General features: G+C 38.3%; 1 protein-coding gene across 2 annotated transcripts in view; it reads right to left on the reverse strand.

Moving 5' to 3' along the window:
* The window catches only part of ETV1 (ETS variant transcription factor 1), a 67414-nt gene that overhangs the window by 22891 nt on the left and 24071 nt on the right, over positions 1-20452 (reverse strand). For both annotated transcript variants that reach the window (XM_051611785.1, XM_051611782.1), the window contains exons 6-8: positions 10174-10303; positions 8404-8589; positions 4442-4689 (exon numbers count right to left, since the gene is read on the reverse strand). In XM_051611785.1, the coding sequence (XP_051467745.1) occupies positions 4442-4689; positions 8404-8589; positions 10174-10303 (564 nt within the window). The remainder of the gene's footprint in view (positions 1-4441; positions 4690-8403; positions 8590-10173; positions 10304-20452) is intronic.

Consider the following 20452-nt stretch of genomic DNA (forward strand, 5'->3'; position numbering starts at 1 on the left):
ACCAACATAACCACTTGTAAGAGCAAACTTAAGAGTTTAAGAAGTGTCATAATTACAACTTCCTGGGCAACCACGATATAAATCCTTCGTTGCAAATGCGTTATGACGCAACCTTTTGCTTTAGCACTCCTGTCTCTTCAGCGCACAGATCAAAACTGTTTCAGGAAGACACATATTGTACACAGCTTTGCAGGTGGAGGTCCTGCTTCATTTCTTAAAGAGGCTGGAAGTTGTGTACTTAACAAGGAAAACATTCAAAAAAGTAAAAGATGAGCTCAAGATTAACAGAGCTGAATGGTTCATTTTAGGCCCCCAATCCCACTCCAGTCCCAGTGAAGTTTTCCAAAGAAATCACATTGCTTCTGCCAGATTTTTCATATTACACATTTCTTGGTTTTTTAATCCTTACGCAGGGATCCTAATCCCATGTTCTCATACTTCCTCATCTAGAAAGACTAAGTCCCTAGGAGCTAAGCTTTGAACATATGTAATACATAATGTTCTTTACAAATTGTCCAGTCCTAATTGGGTATCCAAAATAAACAGGTATATATATCTGATACACCCCTCTGTCTCTACTCATCTCTTTTAACAGAGGGTCAATTCCCCACCCATTCTCATATACCAACAAAAGATATTTATTGCTTGTGAGAGCTCAGGAATTAAAGGGATGAGCAAATCAGAAAGCAAGACATGGACGCTAGTAATTCTGTCTGGGTAGTTCATTCTTTAAGTGATGTGACTAGTATCTTGAAAGAAAACTTTAGAGATGACAGGGAGAGAATAAAAGTTTTCTAAGGTCCATTCAAGTGTATTAATCCTGAGGTTACCCTGAAATTCATCTGTGAAAACAGCACTACTAAAGCCTCTAACCTGCTCAGGAAAGACTGAATCTATCTAGATAACAATAGACAAATTAACAAATTGCTTGCAATCAGTAATACGTATATGCAAGCAACAATTCCTCCTCTACTTATCTCTCAAAAGTTTCAAAGTTCCCAAAGACACGGTCACAAAATAACTTTCCAACGAAAATAACTATTTTAATTGACCAAAACAAAATATAAAATTTAATTTAAGATGTCGTTTTTAAACTAGATTTTTAGTATTGATACATGCTACTGTCACACCTTAGTATATTTGTAAATACACTACATTAAGTAGCGAGGATCAAGCCTGCAAAGATCCTCCTTAAAAATTAAGCTCAGAATAGATATGGTATCTCAAGTTTGTCCTTTTTCTACAAAGTACCCAAATATATGAATGGAATTCTAGAAGTGCTAACTGGAAAGGAATGCCCACTATTACTACTTGTAAACAAAGGTCTCGGGAAGCCTTCTGGAGTATAGAATATTAGAAAGCTAGGTTGGAAGGGACCTCAAAGACCATCAAGTCCAACCTTTCTAGGTAATAGCGTAGTTTAAATGAGATGGCCCAGCACCCTATCAAGCTGAGTCTTAAAACTGTTCAACAAAGGGGAATCCAACACTTCCCTTGGACGATTATTCCCAATACTCATTAATTATGCAAAATCTCAAAGATGTCTATGGCCTTGGCTGCATCTTTGTGCTTAAAAGTTGCGAGATACAGCGACAAGTTCTAAATGCATCTGACTGGCAGCCACGGAAAAAAAAAATCCATGGCAGAAAACAAGGTCTGATTGAACATGTATGATGCACTGTGACTTATAGAAGTGTGGACGGATAAGGATGAGCTTGTACTTTGTTGACATTTTTCTTTTTCCATTATCTCAAACATTCTGCAGTAGAAATTGCATACCTGCAATTACAATTACAACTAATTGATCTGCCATTTCCCATGTCATAATTAATGTCATGTTTTAATAGAGTTATAATCATTCCATAATAATGCTTTTCATTCACCCACTTCCCACAAAGTATTAAAGTATAGTGCACAAAAGCAATGAACTTTTATGGGGATCTTTCATAAACATCCCACAAGGAATACCTTGGTGTATTACACTGGACTTTTAAAATATGTTTCTATATTCTTATCTGAGCTGCAATAAAATACACACAAAAGAGACTTTTCACTCTGGCATTCCTTCTTCCCTGAACATCCATAGGTGAAAAATGAAATCAAGGATTCAGTGACAAATACATTATGTTTCCTAAGGGGTTATTTAATGTACTCTTAGCAAGAATGGAAAATGATGGTTTCTAGAGAACAGATGGTAACAAGACAAAATATCAACAGACCACAGTTGTTGACTGCAATTTACAGAGTGTACAGATGTGTCAACTTAAATGCAGTGATTCTGAGGCCAATAAAAGTACTTCCTGATACCAACAGATTAATTTTTCATGACCACTGATTACACAGCTATTACATTTTTTTAAAACTAATTATTCATCTACAAAAGAAACAACAATTTTGCTTGAACTTTATTACTATTAAGTGGAATGCTGCTCTCCTTGGCACAAAAAAAAAAAAAGGCATGACAAGACTGGATACAAGTTTGCACATCTTCCTTTTGGAATAAAATTTCCAGCTTTTTTGCATAAAAATTATTCCAGAGAAAAATGAATGCTAGCAGCCAACCTAGATTTAAAGTAGTAGTATGTAATAAGGAGATCCCACTTCCTAGCCAAATATGAAGCATGCTTACAAAAGGGCCTTTTTTCAGCCATTAATTTAGCAGGATGAATAACCATGCCTGTGAAGCCTGGAAGGGACTGGCAGTGCCTGAAGCTGCTGTCCTCCGTTTATTACCCATTGCCACATCAACTATGGAGACAGTCTCTCCCATGCTGCTCTGCAAGACTAAATGCCAAAGCCACATATCTCAGAACCATCATCAATGAACAGTCTGAGTTCTAGATCTGATCCTTGTAATCTGAACTCATTTATATCTTGTCCTATTATTTCAACTTGGAGAAATATTTCAGCCCTTGTCCCCTCCTCGTACAGGCCTAACTTAAACTTACTTAAGGATTGGTTCTTTGTTTGTCAAGAATAAGAAAGGAGAAAGCTGCTCTACTTACCCAATTTCCCTGCTCTAATATAGAGATGAACACTAAACCAAGCACTTTGCATTAAGGATACCCCAAAATACCCCACTAAGTAGGCAATGTTAAGTTAGCTACAGAAAAGATGATAAAAAACAGTTCTCCACTGTATCAAAGTGCAAGTTAGCTTGTCATGAGCTAAACTTTCAAAGGAGACCTCAACTCAGCTGCCATGTAGCCTGTGGGAAATAAACTGCAACCACATCTAGCCAGAGACTGAACCAGCAGGAAAGCACTGCAGGTACTATGACACCCAGAAAAAAAAGAGTCAGACCGAAGTCAGACAAGTCCACCAACTCCCTCTGCCCAGCTCCGCAAGCATATGTAAAAACCCATGTACCCTCCTCCAGAAGTCTAGTAAGGACTCATTGAAATCCCTTCCTTTCACCACTGTGGCATACACAAAGCAGGACAGAGGCAGGGACGGAAGACGAGCTGCAGAAATCATACCAGAACTGGAAAACATATTTTGATTGCATCTGCTTAGCTCATATACTGATCAACTCCTTGCCCCACCCCACTCTATGCTGTTCTAATCTCAGCTTCTCACCATACCACCCTTTCAGCTTCCCTCTTGTTGTCACTTGATACACATTACTAAACTACTTTTTTGCTTCACTAGTTCTCTCTTTTCCCTGAGTATAATATTTATATTATGTTTAGAAAATGGCAAACATTTACAATGTTATTCTCTTGATTTATGTTTTTATTTTTTCTATTGCTACTAAGAACAGGCTCCACCACCACCTCCTCTGTTTTGTACTGTCCAGAGCAATAAGGCTCCATTCCAATTGCCCTATAAGCACAATCATAACAAAAATTATTAATAGTAACGGTGTATTCTCTACATCAGCAACCTGGCATCACAGATTATGTGCTTCCACAAAACACAGCAGTATGCACAAACTGAGAAGCTGACACCAATTTGGCCGATTCTTCTCCCTCATTGGTTTTATAGCTGTATAAACCCCACTTCAGTGGAGTTACTCCTGATTTAAAGTAGTGCATGCAAGAGGAGAAAGAGTCCTCTATTTCTGGCAGACAAAAGAAAGAGGTCGTAAAATGGAGCACACAAATTCAGAGATCAGAGACGAGACAGTACAGAACAAGCCTCCTCTTCAGCAAAGCTCAATTTTGCACCCATGTTTTTCTTTCCAGCTTCTTTAACCTATGCACTTTCTGGACAGAGAGTTCTAGAAAATAAAATCCTTTACAAAGCAATAATGGTGGTGCAAGTCACATTGTATTATAGAGCAATCTTACTATTTTGTAAGGTGTCTCAGACATTAATTACCCTGGGAGACTTCAAAGCCAAAGGAGCAAGTTTCAGTTCATAGAATCAAAACATCATAGCACTGGCTTGGACTCATTTATTACTTTACTGTGCAGAACTAAAGGAGAGTCTCACCTACCTGAATCATATGCAAAATCTCTAGGTTCCTGTTTTATCATCAGAGCAGGGGGGAAATTTTGACTGGCTGCACTGCCAACCATAGCGTTGTGTTCATAAACTGGATCATGGTACTCCTGCTTAAAACCTTGAGGTGGGAAAGGGATGTTTGGCTCAGACATCTGGCGCTGATATACTGGACGTCCTTCCCTTGGCATTGCAGGCAAAGGTGGGAAAGAATTGCAAGGTTCAGAGAGCTGGCGGCGAAATCTAGGACACAAGTTAGAGAGGTCATGTAAAGGACTTGAGCTACATTCCATTTCCCAAAGATCTTCACAGGTCATGATTAGTGGCTGTATCGCTTTCTCAGTAGCAAACATTTTGCTTATGATCATGCCAAGTACTCCCACCAGGACCAACTGCATTACAGAACACCAACAAACAAACAAAAAATCCCACCTCCTACTAGTAGCTCTAAGACCTGTCCCCACCATCATCCTCTTTACTTGCAGTATCTTCTCTCAACAGAAGAGGCAAACAGGAAAGGCACCAGCTTCAAACCAGTAGAAAGACTGACATCCCACCATAGTAACACAAAGGAGGCTTAGGTAGAGTTCTCTGTTCTACCATTCTTACTGCTACAGGGAAACCATTCTGACCATAAACATTTTGAATAAAGAGTATTGTCTGCTGTAAAATCTGGAGTCATTCCAGGGTGAAAGTCTACAGTTCTGTCCTCCAGCGGATAGGGTCATGGGAGATGTAACTGCAAGGCTGGCAGTGCATTTCAGCTCTAATGGGAAGGGAATGCAAGCACCCTAGAAAAAGGAGTCATGGAAATTTTTGCTAAAAGAAATAATGCCTAAGAATTCACCTCCTGCCTTACCTTGTTCCTTTGGTCATTTCTACATGAAAGAACTCATCCATACAAGCCACACTGCTATCCACTACTCTCAAATGCTCTTCGGTTGGCATAAAATATGATAATTCAGTTTTAAATTAATTTCATTTACATGCAACATTGCTCAAGAACCTATGCTTGTTCTTTATTCCATAGAACATATCTACCTGAACTAAACAGGCCTGAAGGTAATCACTTGGATATCTGCAGGTTCAGAAGCACAGAGAAGAACACAAGAATGCTATTTTCCTATCATGCCCCAATGAACTGCACAAACTCTTCCTGTCATCTCCTGCAGATTACCACAGTAATGGTAACCACCACTGTAGTAATATTGTGTCTCCACTAATCCACAGCAGATGCAATGTTGTTGCAACAAACTGCTTACCAGTCCTGTTATCACTCATCATGAATAAGACACACATTTTTTTCTTAAAGCGTAAAAAAAAAAAAAAAAAAAAAGCCTGTGTCTTTTTCTGCAAGTTTCTCACTGTCACATTAAAAAAAATAATAAAAAAAAGTCACGAACTAATCATTCTTCAGCTTCTTGTACTTTGGATCTAAACTGACTTCACTTTACGCAAGCAAAAGCAGACATTCTCTTGGAGAAAACTGGGTGAGTGAAGAAGAATGCAAGGGTTTGATTTCACAGGCAATGCAATCCTTGACTACCAACTCACACATATTACAGGTTTCTGAAACAATTTCAACTTCACTAACATTTGCCATAATGCTGTTGTGAACTTGGTCTGACAACTGTTTACTGTCATAGCTTAATTACAAATACTGTGGGAGTTACAGAGACAGAAACTATCACAGTGTAGTAGTGGAGACAAAATTAATTTTTTTAATGCTGTTGTAAATATTTTGCAGTAGAGAGCATACTGCACTGTAACATTGGGCTTTGCAATTCCACCTACACCTGCAGAAAATAAACTTAGAAACTCAAATGTATTATGAAACAGTTAGGCTGACTGGCACTGCATTCATTTCCCTCTTTTCCTTTTTTCATTAGCCAAAAAAAGAAGCAGAAATTATCATTAAGAACTGTCAAGGAGTGAATCAGAAAATTGCAACTTGAAGTTAAAATAAGAAACAGGCTCACTCACAAAGCCTCAAAGGAAGTTAATAATACTTGTTGTACTGGAAGCTTTGTATGGAATCAAGCCATTTGTTTATACAAGTGGATTTTATTCCTATTGGTACTTGTTAGGACCACTTATCGTTCATATATTCATGTCCTGTATGAAGATGCATGGGCTCTATGGTCCAGATACTAACACTATCTTATGCCACCAATGTATGTTCCAAAGAAAAATGCCTTAACTTATAGATTTAAATATGAACTTAGAAAGGTAGGTCATTTGTTTAAATTACATTTTTTGAATACATTCACTGTAGCAGCATATCACCTCGTAAATCAGGATGATTTGAATTTCATAAAAATACGAAGTGAACAGTTGATTTAAACAACTGAAGTGAGAAGACACAGTTGTATCTCTCTTTTAAAAGGATAAAAACTAGATTTTTTTGAATGCGTCAGCTGTTTCAGACTTCACAGGAACACATGATGTTTATCACAGAAGAGAAGCATTAGAGCAAAATGCCCTAAAGAACAGGAATATCAAAGACGGGGAGAGGGGGAAATTATATAAAGAGCCTACAAAGCTTGTGCAGAGTAAGTGTTATGGGTATAGAAAAATATACTAAGTTGTATGAAAATATCTATAAATACTCAAATTAGGGCTGACATACAGCTTCAGTACTGTCCTTACAAGTTGCTCTAAAAAATATACATATACATATATATTTATTTTTCACCTAAAAAATTTTATTACTGCTCTCTACACAGAAGCAATTTAGCTTCTGCAGATTTCAGTCTCCTGGCAACTTGACTTTGGTGTATACACAGAAACACGTTTATACACCATCCTGTAATCAAAACCACTGCTTGGCTTCATTGGGGGCCTGTGTGGTTAGACCACAATCCATGAAGAGAGAAAAGACAGTGACTACAGCAGCTGAAGAGGCCAATTCAGTGTTTCTTCACTGCCAGGAAGGCTTGTAGAGAACCCTGGGTGATATTTGAAACTATCTCATCAGAGCAAAAATCCGCAATATAAACCTTAGTAACCCCCTTCAGAAGTGATCTGCACAAATCTCTGGAGATAACAGCCCCTTACTACAGTAGAAGCAGGCAAATCACATTCCCAACAACTGCTTCTTAATTTGCTAATGTTTAAGCACCAACTCAAGTTTCTGAACAAATGTATCACTCTACATACAGCTGAAATTTTAAATGTTCAGAGCAATTGCACAACACAGCAGCCAAAAACAGGATGGTATAATAAAGATTAAGATAAATAGAATTCCACAAGTGTTTGGTGCCAAAAATCAGGCAAATCCACTGAGCATATCTGTTGCAAAACTGAGCTAAGATAGTAATTTGTATGGGGATTTCTAACATATCAAAACAAACCAGGGTGACTTAAGGACAGTTTAAGCTTTAACTCTAGATTCTAGCTCTTGTGGCTTTTACTCAGACTTATATTATTTAAGCACCATTTATGTTGGCATCTTTGTTTGAAATGCTGTATTTCAAAAGGGGTTGGAAAAATGATCCACCCTTCCAAAGAATACTCTGAAGCAGTACCACTATAACATGGCCACTTACCAGCCAGAATTACGCCTACTAGTGACTTCAATACCTCATAGGGCTTACTAGCCTCAAGTGAATCACAGAATAGCCCAGATTGGAAGGGATCTTGAAAGATCATCTGCTCCAAGCCTTTGTGGCAAAGGGAATCTAGATGAGAATATCTAGCACCCTGTAATCACACTCACAAGACAGAAGAAGCAGGTCATTAAAATTCTGCCACTACTGAAGTCCATCAAGTCAGGTGCCAGCCTTTCATCAAACACATGTATTCCTGATGCTCTGACCCTCGCTGGCTTTCACCTTTATCTCCTAATGCAAAAGGGAATAGTTGTGGGCAGGAAGCCAGCGCTACGCTATTATGAGAGACTTGCAACTACAACTGAAATGCCTTCTGCATGGGTCCCTCTCATGTTTTATGTTTTACCTGTGGTCCATGGGGAAGTTATCTTGAATGGACTGGGATGGAGGGAGATGGGTAGGGAAAACCCGGTCAGGTTTAGGAGTCTGAGCTGTGTTTGGGGAAGCATGATGCAGTGGTGACACAGGAGTGCTGGATGGCGTTGGTGGGTTGGAGGGCCTCATTCCCACTTGTGGCTTCTGATCATAGGCACTATCAGTAAGACAAGAAGACAGAAGGATAGGTTATTTTCTTTAAAAAGAGTAGCATCTACATCCAGAAAAAAACAAACAAACAAACAAAAAACACCCAAAAAACCAAAACAACTATCACATTTATAAGCTTTTTATTACAGTTATTTCCTTAACCAGTTCGGAGTAGAGGAATTCTCTACTTTACATTGCGAAGAGCACAGAATAAAACATGTTAAAGGCAAGTGGTTCAACACAGCATTTTCTTCTCTGGGGCACAGAAACGATTTTTTAAAGGATGCAGTCTTATGGTAACATTTTAACAGCAGATATACAAAATACATAAAAGTAGAAGCACCTGGACTAGAGCACAAAGAGCCAGCAATGCCTGTCAAGATTCTTTTTTTAGGGCTTGCACAAACCACAAAATGAGACAGTAAAATGAGACAGCTAGAAGGAAGGGATCTGATCCAGAAAAACAATGGTATGTTGACTTAGCTACCCATACTAGGATGTCAGCCTCTCCAACAGGTTTGGTCTTTTCGCTCCTCTCTCCCAAAAATAAAGTGCTGGTCCTACAAATACATAGATGCTATTTCCAAAGGTGTCCCATATCAGGAAAGGACTTGGGCACACTTTGATCATCCCTCTTTCTAAACAGGAATAATGCAGACATTAGGTAGATATAAGCACAAACTTGCATATTTTTGTGTCAGGTCCTCTAGCACCCATCAAATCCACCCATGTATGTATTTGATTTTTAAAATCAAAATCACTCCTCTATGATGGGCAAAGGTGGCAGTTTTTGTTTGTTTTGGTTTTTTTCCCCTTTCAAGCCTAAAAAAGTGAAATGTGCTAACAGTCTTGGTAGTACATTAATGAGAATAAAAACTCAAAAGCTAGACTAAAGATTCTAAAATACACTGGAATGTCAATAAGAAACCATTGACTGCTGACACTAGAGGAAGGAGTGACATGTATCTGGAAACCAAAAGAAAGTCAATCAAGAATGCAGTGGTATCAAACCCCTCCACTACCCACAAATAAATAAAGCTTTTATTATTTATCCCTATGAAAGAAAACAGTTTACTTGTAAATAGGTAACAAAGATGCAGAGTCTAATTAAATGCTATTTTAAGTTGTATTCACCCATGAATACACACGTAACATCTGCAAAACTTTGTCAATTATCTAACGTGTTGCTCAGACCTGACATTCTCTTGCCTGTTACACAGGTATCTCTCTCTCTCCTAATGTGTATATTGCATTTTGAAAGTACTTTCATCATAACTAGCAGAAAACAAGACACTGCTTCCTTCTATTTCATGCTTGAACCCTGTTTTTTTTAACTCTGGCTATCTCCCATGGAGAAGGAATGGAGAACATGCATTTTGATGAAAAACACCGCTTTAAAATGGTTATGTAAGTGTTTGATACAACTGTAAACAATTCCATCAGTGTTCTATCAGCTAAATGCAGTATCTCATCAGCCTGTTATCTGCTGAAGAGGTAACTTCTATAAGATTTCTATTATAATTTTATTACTCTTTAGTCAGTCCTCATTAAAATCAGCACTTCTCACTGCAAACATGCTCGATTGCTTTACCTGACATTGTACAGGCACTTTTCCCCATAACTGAACTTGAAAGGTTGCTCTTGACTGCAAGCAGAGCCAAGTTCTGAACATGGGCTATGGGGTTCCTTCTTGATTTTCACAGGGAGACCATGAAAAGCCACTGGAAAGAGAAAGAAAATGTAATTAAAACCCAAGTACAATATTAACAATTAGCTTTCTCAAGTAAGCTAGACACTGTTAATTAAGCACATGATTAATTAAACCATTGTAATACTAAAAACAATATAGGAAGTAAACATTTCAAATATTTATTCGGGTGTCAACTGAAAAATAGACACCAGAGATCCTTCACATTGGCTATTAGCACTTTTATTGTTTAATAGAATGATGGCCAGGATCCCATCTCATTAGCAGGAAAATAACAGCCCACTCACATTTGGCTTAACTACTGTAAATGTTGTCAGATGCAAAATACTTCCCAGGAACCAAATGTTTCTAAGGAATATTAGTGAGGTAGCTTTTAGCTATAAATGCAGTAATAGTTCACTTCAAAGAGAGACACACAAATTATTAAAAAATAAATATCGCGTATATCCGCCTCAAATATATGATGGCAATCTTTTTGTCCCACATAATGCCTGAAAATTTGCAGTGAAACTTAATAAAATAGACTATTATATCCACCTTTAGTTATAAGTAACATCTGAAAAACCACACAAGAAATGGTTTCAGTAATTTTTCTCAAAAATATGCGAGATAAAATCCTGGCTTCACCAATTGTAAACGTGATATAGACACAAACTGAGAAAAAAAAAATGCTCATACTTTTTAAAAGGTAAAAAGAACAGAAGGAGTGTGACAGAAATGTAGCATTAATTGGAAGCACAAGGCCAAAGGTAAAGACAAGGTTAACCAGCATACTAGTTTAAACTATCCAACTTTCCTTGTTTCATATCCAAACTTAATCAAAATTAAAGCAGAAGAAAATTCAAGGTTCAGCTGACACAGACAAATCTGAAGGAAGTGTCTAGGAGGACAAAGGACTAAAAGACAGGTAAGTAACAGCTTGAAAACACACCCTTCAAGTTTTAAATAAAATGAGGTTGTAAATACATTTTTGAACCCGAGAAGCCTGGAGTTTGAAGATTGATTTTATTACTGATTTTTTATGTTATCATCAAAATACCACAATTTTAACATCATGCTCCAGCCTGACACAGACACTTGTGCCGCCATGGAAATCCATCTACACACAGCAGTCCCGGTTGAAGAACCTCATTACCAAATCAGGCCATTATTATGTGCTATCCAGTAGCACCTTGCCCCTTCCCTTGCACCTCAACTTAGGAAAAACAATTTCTTAACATACTACATATTTTCTGATACTAAGGCACCTGCACACACACACACGTTCAGTGGGGAAGGGGAGGAAAATGAAATGCTGTCCAAGAAGTGAGCATCAAAACCAATAAACTCTGATTTATAAGTATCTGTAGGATCTGGATTCCAGATTCTCACCATGCATTTTCCCATGGTTGCATAACATTCAGAGAACTCTTTCACAAACGGGTCCCCTCGTACCCTGTTACATGAAAGCTTCTACTATTGCCTTTCAGCTGAGACATCTGCAAGATAGCACTGTTATTTTGCCACATATTTCACAAAACTCTCAAGAATTGTTTCCAAAATTGCTATCCAGCTACTATATTTGAAGAATAACAACATTCAGTTACCTGAAGAGATTACAAAGGAGAAGCAGACCATAAAACAGGTACACAAATACATATGCACAGCACAGTAACTCAAGAAACAGAGATGAAAACTGATGAACATCACAAGAACTCTTTCTGAACAAACTGTCTGAACTAAAAAACATATGGACTTCTTGAATAAAGGTTCTCAAATCTAATAATACAGTAAAATGCAACCCAGTCAACTTTCCATTGTTAAATCGCAAAGCAGGCTGACATCCAGGAGTTTGTTTCAGTTTTTTGCTAGTGAACTTTTACTGCTGACTCTCCTTGCCTGTCTTGGTCAGAAAATGCACACATTTAATGTGTATGATGGGCCCCACAACTCCAGGATGGTGGCTCGGATGCAAAGGTAAGCAACCTCTGACTAGAATCAGGGAATTCAAACACAACTGCAACACGACTCTTTTTTAAAGCCAGTATCACATATTCACACAAAGGCCACAGGCTGCTCTATTTTTTTTTTTTTTTTTTAACTTTAAATTTGCTACTTCCTCGGAGTTAATCTGTTATGAAAAATTACTTCCCTTATTTATTTTTAAATAACGGGAGAACAGAGACTCCCACACCACATCCCTGTGTGGAGAACTTGCTTGGTATTTCATCACAGCACTGAGAGCCTGAACGTCTGCTAACAGGCAGTTTTCCAGCTCACTGGCACAGGCACAAGCGAAAGCAGCACATTCATTTTGTGCAATTTGCTTTACCTTCCCACATGGAGTTGGTGCATGTAAAAGGCTGTTAAGTACTAAATTATTCCTTATCAAATCACCATCATCTGGAGTCATGATCAACACTAATTAAATTACTTTCACTGAACACGGCTCCAGCCTGCTGCCTCCGCTGTGAGGTACATTTTATTTTGCTTACCGTACAGTCCTAGCAAGGTACAGGGCTCAGTGCTGGAAGGCATCTATGCTGTAGTTTTAATTAAAGTTTACCTCACTTTCCTCCCAGCTTTGTAAGTGTATCAAATCAAGTAGGTTAACGCCTTCATTTCATTTAGGGAAAGTATTACAGTCCAAAGTGATTCTATATTAGATCTTTATCTTAACTACAGCCAGAAAGATAATGTAGCTGTAAAATTTGAAGTCTTCCTTGGGCAGTCCCCTGACACAATCACCAGGCTAAGCTTCATCTGTAACTCCTTAAGTGTACACTTTTAGAGGCAGAACGGAAAACAAACAACCTGAGAAAAATACTTACTATATTGGGGGGGGGGGGGGGGGGGGGCACAACAACTTTCCTGAAGGCTACTCGACCTTTCAAACCAAGTATTAATTGTGGCTGAAGATGACAGATTTATTTTAACAAAATTTCTACCATTCCAAACAGTTCTTGTATCACCACTAAAACCCTCTACCTGTCACTCTTCCTTTTTGTGTGATACTCACTTTATAGTGCACCTATTCAAATAGATTTTACACATACACCGCTTTGCTAAACTGGATTATATATTACATTTTCAATCCTTTTTCTTTTGAGGAGAGCAAGGTTGCTTATTTATAAAATCTAATTTTAGTGCAGCATACCAAGCTACCAACACATCCGAATTAACAAAATGACATTTCAAACAACTAGCTCTTCAACACATCTTTCTTTCTGATGGCAAACTCATTTTACTTAACCCCAGAACAGAGGATGAACCCTATTAAAGCAACGGGCACTCTGCCTTAATAACGATCTTATTAAGAAGTGACCAAGGGCCAAGATTTCATCCCGAGTGATTACTTAGAGATAACTACCCTCGAACTTGAAAGGTAAACAATCTTACAACGTGTATATAGATGGATGGCTTCAACAACTCATCTCAACTACTGTAGAAAGTCAGGCTTATCGGTATCAGAATGAACTCAATTTGCAGACCCTGTCTAGAGCTCCTCAGAAGTCAACATGCAGATAAGAGGCAAGCAGGACAACTGCTACCATCTGCAGCAAATTGATGAAGGTATAATACATTACTGTATGCACATTTCCTGTGCATAAATATATCTGTTTCTGCAGAGTAAGAGGGCTTGTACGTTATTTATAATGTGCTCTTCTACAGAGCTGGATTTTATACAAAACAATAAACCACGGAAGTAAACTAGCACAGAACATGCAAACACAAAGTGAAATCTGCTGCCCCCGATTTTGAAGTGTTGTTCTCCTTTGTTATCTGTCAACAGCCTAATCCCCAAACATTTTGTTCATTATAATACCCAGTTTAAGATCCAAACAGTCTTAGAGGAGAATTATTTATATACTTTGTAGCCAGAGAAACAGGGAAAGTACCAAATCCGTACAGATACAACTGAATCACTTATTTCGAGAAAGAACCAGAAATGCACTGCATCAAATACAAAAGCAATTGTTTAAAATATTTTTCAACAGATGGTTATTCAAGACAAAGAAGAAATGAGGAATATTTTGTGTGAAATTGCAAGTCATTTCTCTTTTGAGCAAAAAGTTATTTTGTAATTTTCAAACTTCAGATTCCTGCCCAGAACACAAAATATTATTTTTTGAAAAATTGATTTAAACATTTTTAAGTATTACTGATAATTCAATGAAATTGGCTAACATAGGCAATCGTGACTCCAGTGACCAAAAAGACAAAGATGTCTTATTATCAGCACTTGTAGGAAAAAAAAAAAAATTACTATATGGTATAAAATCAACTGACAGCAGCACCCTTGCTTGTGCTAGTGAACTCCAGCATCTCTTAAGTAATGCTACATTCACATACACTAAGTTCAAGGACTCTGTACCTGCAGAGAAAAGGAAGTAATGGGGAATCATAGTAAGTCATGCCCTCAACATTTCTGCTGCATGTTCTGAACAGCTTTTCACATTTATGCTCTCGAATCATCCTCTAAACCTGATTTTTTTTTTTTTTATGTAATCCCGATAAATGTTTAGGATCAATTTAAGCAAAACTGTTAATATGCAATGTAAGTTTAGAGAGATATCTGTAACACACTCAAATAGAGGGGATTTGACCTTCTTAACAGCAAGACAAGAAGGCAGAAGATGTAAAAAATATTTAATACCATCACAACACCAGGTGCTAGACTGATTGAGGTGACCCAGCTTAGTACTTGGTAAAATTTCAAAGGCAAGAGAAGGCCCCTGTGCTGATAAAGCCAATACTGTCACACTTTAAATCTATCTCCCAATACACACAGAAATGCAGCAGGCACTTCAGATACATCAGAGTCTCTCCAAGATTCTTTTCCAGTACATTTACCTCTGCCAAGCCCTCCCCTCCCCCCAACACACAAAAATCCATTACTAAAGGGTCTAATCTCAGCTATCAGCACAGAGTGCCTTTTATGGAGCCATTAAACCATTTCTCTTGTTTACAGTGCCTGAAGAAAGATGTGAATTATGTCTGTGACAAAACAGGCGATAACATTTCTAAACTGCTATCAAAACGCAAACTGAAATACACTTAAGGACAGGGACTCTAATTCCTGTTTTTGCTCTTTTCCTCGCTCACTATAAGTTAACAGCACTCACCTGATGATTCACACCAATTATTTATGGTGTAAGTACAACAGGTAGGCATTTTAATAAAAAAAAAAATCTACTTTAAATAAACAAACAATTTATTGAACAGTCCATCTAGGAGGGTAAAGTGCTGGTTACTTCTCAGGTGATAGTAATGACCTAGGTACTCTTATCAGTAGACACGTAAAGAAAATTGAAACACAACACTGTGGGTTCATACGAGGCCTGAAATGCTCTACTTCTCCTACAGTTACTTACCATTTGAACCATACATTCAGTGTTGGTATTTGCAAATCTGAAGTAATGAGCTGCAAAACTAAATAGTTTATAGGTGGAAATGCAAGCTTTATATATATTTTCAGGATGGTTAAAAAATGCATATTTAACTTATGAGACAAATAGCCACCTGGATTCTGGAGGGTATTTCTTTATTATTTATTTCTAGATCATTATTATTTGAGACCTTTGTACATAGCTACACTCTGAATTTCAGTGACCATCTAATAAGTATCTGATTAAAAGACAAAATTATGTGAAAGCAGGGTGCTCTTTCCATTTAATTCTTCTATATATTAAGATGAGAAATTTTACCTGTAATCTTTGGGATGGACAAGAGGAATTAACTGAAGCAGCTACTAGACCCAGCTGATCATACCTTCATACTCTGGAAGTTACTCCTGCTGCAGCTGAATGTGACATGCAGCCTAGTATACTACAAAAACTGAAATAAAAACATCATGTTGGAGAGGTGACAGATGAAGAGAGGTTAGGAGGATGGAAAGACAGTAAAGGCTGGTAACTGAGTCTTTCCAGCTAAACTGTTTCAAATTATTTTGAATCAAAGCCTATACAGACAGACTACTGAAACAGCTGAAGACAGAAGTCACTTTAAGCATGGATGACTGAGGCAAGATCTGAAATTGTTTTCACCCTAGGCAATCTCTTGCCTAGACAATAGCAAAAAAACCCCTTTTGTTTCTGACCACTGCAACAGCTGCAAAAACGAGCAAGACTTGAAGACTGTGCACTGATTTAAAAGTGGCTGAACAGATTATATCTACACAGACTCCACCAAGTTCCTCAACAATTTGATCTATCAAAGTCACCTCTATCAGATCTTAGCTGAGCTCCAGTCAACTGGATTTCATTTAGGTCCTGCTCTCTGACAGATATTGGAAGAAGCTTGTGACAAATTTGGTATCTGATACACAGATGCATATGATCATTGTGGTTTCAGACTATCATGGCAGTTTATATAAAAACTGAACATAGACAAGAGCTTTCACTATCTCAGAAGTGAAAGCTGCTAAAAAAGGGGGGAGGAGGGGCAGGAATCTAACAATCCTGTCAAGTAGTTTTTTTGAAGAAGTGCATGACCTTGGTATTATTCTCCATTTTATGGTTGCATCTAGAAAACTAGAACTTGCTTAACACACTGAATTCTGACCTAGAGACAACTGGCCTCCATCTAGTCCCATTTGAGTGGTGACCACTCACCTGAAGCAGAGTCTCTGTGTGGGTTTTTGTGTGCACACACAGTCAAATGGAATTAAGCCTACTGAATGTGCACATGTGCCACTGCAATGACAAATTATGCATACGCAAAACAAGCATAATACCATAGCAGAGGGCAGTAGGCTGTTTCTTCTTCAGATGCATACATGGGGAGAAAATGGGAAAGCAGCATGCAGAAGAGAGTAAAAGGACATAAATATGTAAAAATGCATTCAACAAGAGGCTAGTTCTTTCCTATGCAGTGGCCTGGCTCTAAAGTCCAGGGAAGGAAATTTGAGGACCACAGTGAATGCTCTGCCACCCTTCACCCAGTGCTCCTTCTCAGAAAGTGGAACTTCCATGACTGGGCAGCACTTGGCAAACCTGTTAGATAAGATTCCATCAGTTCAGCCTTTGCCTTGGCTTCAGATCAGATCCTTCCAGCCCCTACCAGCTCAATAGATAGAAACAGCATGGGACCTCATTTTTTGGAAGCTAGTTCTGAATGATGAGCCCCAGAACTAGCTTTCAAAGCCAACTGGCAAGAATAGAATACAGAGGCAAGATGGATCTATTTGAGAACCTTGCTTAACAAAAAGAAAATACCAGCTTTGAAGTAATCTGTCACCTTTACTGGAAAATATGCAACTACAAATGCACTTTAATAACAGTTAGAACTCGCTCTTCAAAATGAAACAAATTGCTTATTTTCTCTTCCAGCCTAAAGCATACAATACTGTGCATGTCAATGAACAGTCTACTTGTACACTGTATTGCACAAATGCTACATAATAGTATAGTTTTTTAAATCCTCAGGGGGTGAGAAGGGGTGAAGAACAAAAGGCAGCCCAAAATGCGGGATTTTATCCTCAAAGTCTACATGGATTGTTCTCAGATGACATGAAGACAAGTAGAAAAAAATATTGATTCTCAATTTGATTTAGGGAAAAGTAGCAAGCAGGTGAGGATGAACTGCACTGAAAGCTGGAATTTATCCTGTTTAGTATTATAGAGTTTCAAGATGGAAAATAACAGCACATTTTCGTGGTACTGCTATAGGGAAATTCTGGACCTTAAAATCTGCAGTAATACATCTGTATTAACAAGCATTATTTGTTAAAATAACTTTCTCTTGTTTTACAGTAAGAGGTTTTTTCCTTTCCTTTCCTGTTTTGTTGATTTTGCTTTTGTGTGTGTGTTTTGGGTTTTTCAAAGCAAAAAGCATTACAGATCAGTGACTGAAACACAAAAAACAAGGATTAAGTTAAATGAATCACCTGTTAATCTCTAGATTATGTTAATTCTCTGTATCCACTATAATTTTTCCTTATCTTTACTATGATTTGGCACTAACATAAAGCTTTTAAGAATAACAGGCAAGGCCAAAAAAAATGTTGAAATAGAGAACAGAGGTTCACTACACCTCTGGCACGTCACTATCCATAAAGCAGGTTTATATGAGGGCATTTGTATATGGGGAAAAGTGACCAAAAAAATCATCATTATAATGCAGACATATGCCACTTCCCTATAGCACAGCCTATTTGTCGCCTAAATATGACACTCCTGCTCCTGTTCAGCAAATACATTCTTCTAGATGCATCTTCACAAATGGAAATAAATGTCATTCTTTCACTGAAATGTGTTTTTATAAACCTTGTGTATTAAGACACTGATAATTTTTCCCAGTTTAGCTATCTCTGGGCAGATAACCCAAGACCTCCCTTCCACAACTGATGCAGCCTTCCTGAGATGTGGAGAGGTTCCCAGCCAATGTGGAAGGAGCACAATATTACAGGTTGCACCTGTACATACAGCTTAATAATTCGTTCAATGCTATAAATTCCCATTTTTAGTGCAAGATGTTCCTCATCTGCTTGTCTGTGCAGTGGCAATTTCTAAAATACTCATTAGAGTTACTTAGGGTACACCTGGTGCTGAAGGCACCACTGAGATAATTCACATAGCTGTAGCCACTTGGCTTCTAATTTAAAAGGACTGCACTAGTTGAAAACTGAAGTCTGTAAGTATGTTCAGTATAGCAAAAATTTAAGTCTACCCAAAAGGTTAAGCTACATGGCTAGAGAAGGAAGAGGAAAGATGAGAGCTTTCATTAAATACCAATAAAAGTTAACCTCCCCCCTGTTCTGAACGACCGGTCAATTGCAAGGCAAACTTTTCAGAAGGCTGCTAGTAAACACCTTGTTAGGATACTGTAAGTCGTTTGGTCTAAATTGATAGTATATTTGGGCAGCTGCTAACAGGCTCAACTGCCACACGAGTTTAGAAGACTGTCTCTACTCTTCTACCCCCAAGTAAAGGAATGGTTTTACACAACTTTGGTTAGCTGATCCCTCTTCTCCTGCATCCCCAGAAGATTTCACCTTCTAGTTAAGGATTGTCTAGAATGTATTTTCATGGAGTGGGAGCCGCATTTACTGACACAGTTTCTTAGCCTTTGAAGGCAGCAATCTCACAGAAATGCTGTGACTGGCACTGCTTTATTCTGATTGATGTCCCCTTCACGCAGTGCTCTCTCCTGCCTTTCCAGCCAGTTACCTGTCCGGCTGTATGAGACCCACAATTGCAGGCAGCCCAGGGGAACACACTGCCAGAGGGGTTCTGCCTCCCAGCAGTACCTCCAGGGCAAAAGTTAACCTGCTGACAAATACCACAGACACTGGGTAACTCTGAGAAGAATACAAGGAAATTTGCAGAACACTACTGGGAGGGAAGAAGTGAGGATTAAACTAGGAGAAGCAAACTGGCTTCTTTGATGCCTGAGGAGAGTAGGTGAGGCAGGAGGAAGAGCTCTCTCTCTCCCCCTGCCCCCAAAATAAACAGAGGCTTATGGCTCTCTGAAGGAGGAAGCAGTTACCAAATATAAAGTAAACCAGCTGGGTTCAGTTGCAATTGATCTCAAATTCATGAATAGCATATGAGTTGGGGGGGTGGAATCTAAAGACTTTTTAGTTCCTCTATACTGGATGTGCACTCTCCAGGACCCCACAGAGAAACAGGGTTGTTCTTCATCTGAATTAGCTTTCCATGTTAAAATCCTGGGACATTAGTAGCATTTGTTCCTACGGTTACCTATAGTGTATGTGGTTCCAAAGGGTCCCAGGCATGGTGCAAGGAGAGGCGATCCACCTTTAGAGCTCCTGCTAAAGTGGAAAGTCCTAATGTAAAACCAAGCCTGGGAGAAAACTTAAGATTGGATTCCTACCTGGCAATTATCAATAAAATTAAATGCAAAAATATGACCTGGCCACTAAATCAGGGTCTGTGTGCTCTTCTGAGGACAGGATTTCCATTTGTAGCAATTTCCAAAATTTAATTTAAATTGTAAGAGGCAATGGCTAAGTACTATGTAACTTCCATTACTAAAATATCCAAGTGAGATAATATCCCAACGTTTTACACACGCGTGTACTTTCCACTTCAGGCAAACCTGCAGTTTCAGGGTTTTAGGTCTGGATTTTAAAGGGGTATGTAGAAACAGAAATATGAAGAAAACTTTTGAAATTATAACAAGGATTTTTGCCAGAACTAACAATAAGCTTCAAAACAAA

Source organism: Apus apus, chromosome 2, assembly GCF_020740795.1.
Source record: "Apus apus isolate bApuApu2 chromosome 2, bApuApu2.pri.cur, whole genome shotgun sequence".
Lineage (NCBI taxonomy): Eukaryota > Metazoa > Chordata > Aves > Apodiformes > Apodidae > Apus > Apus apus.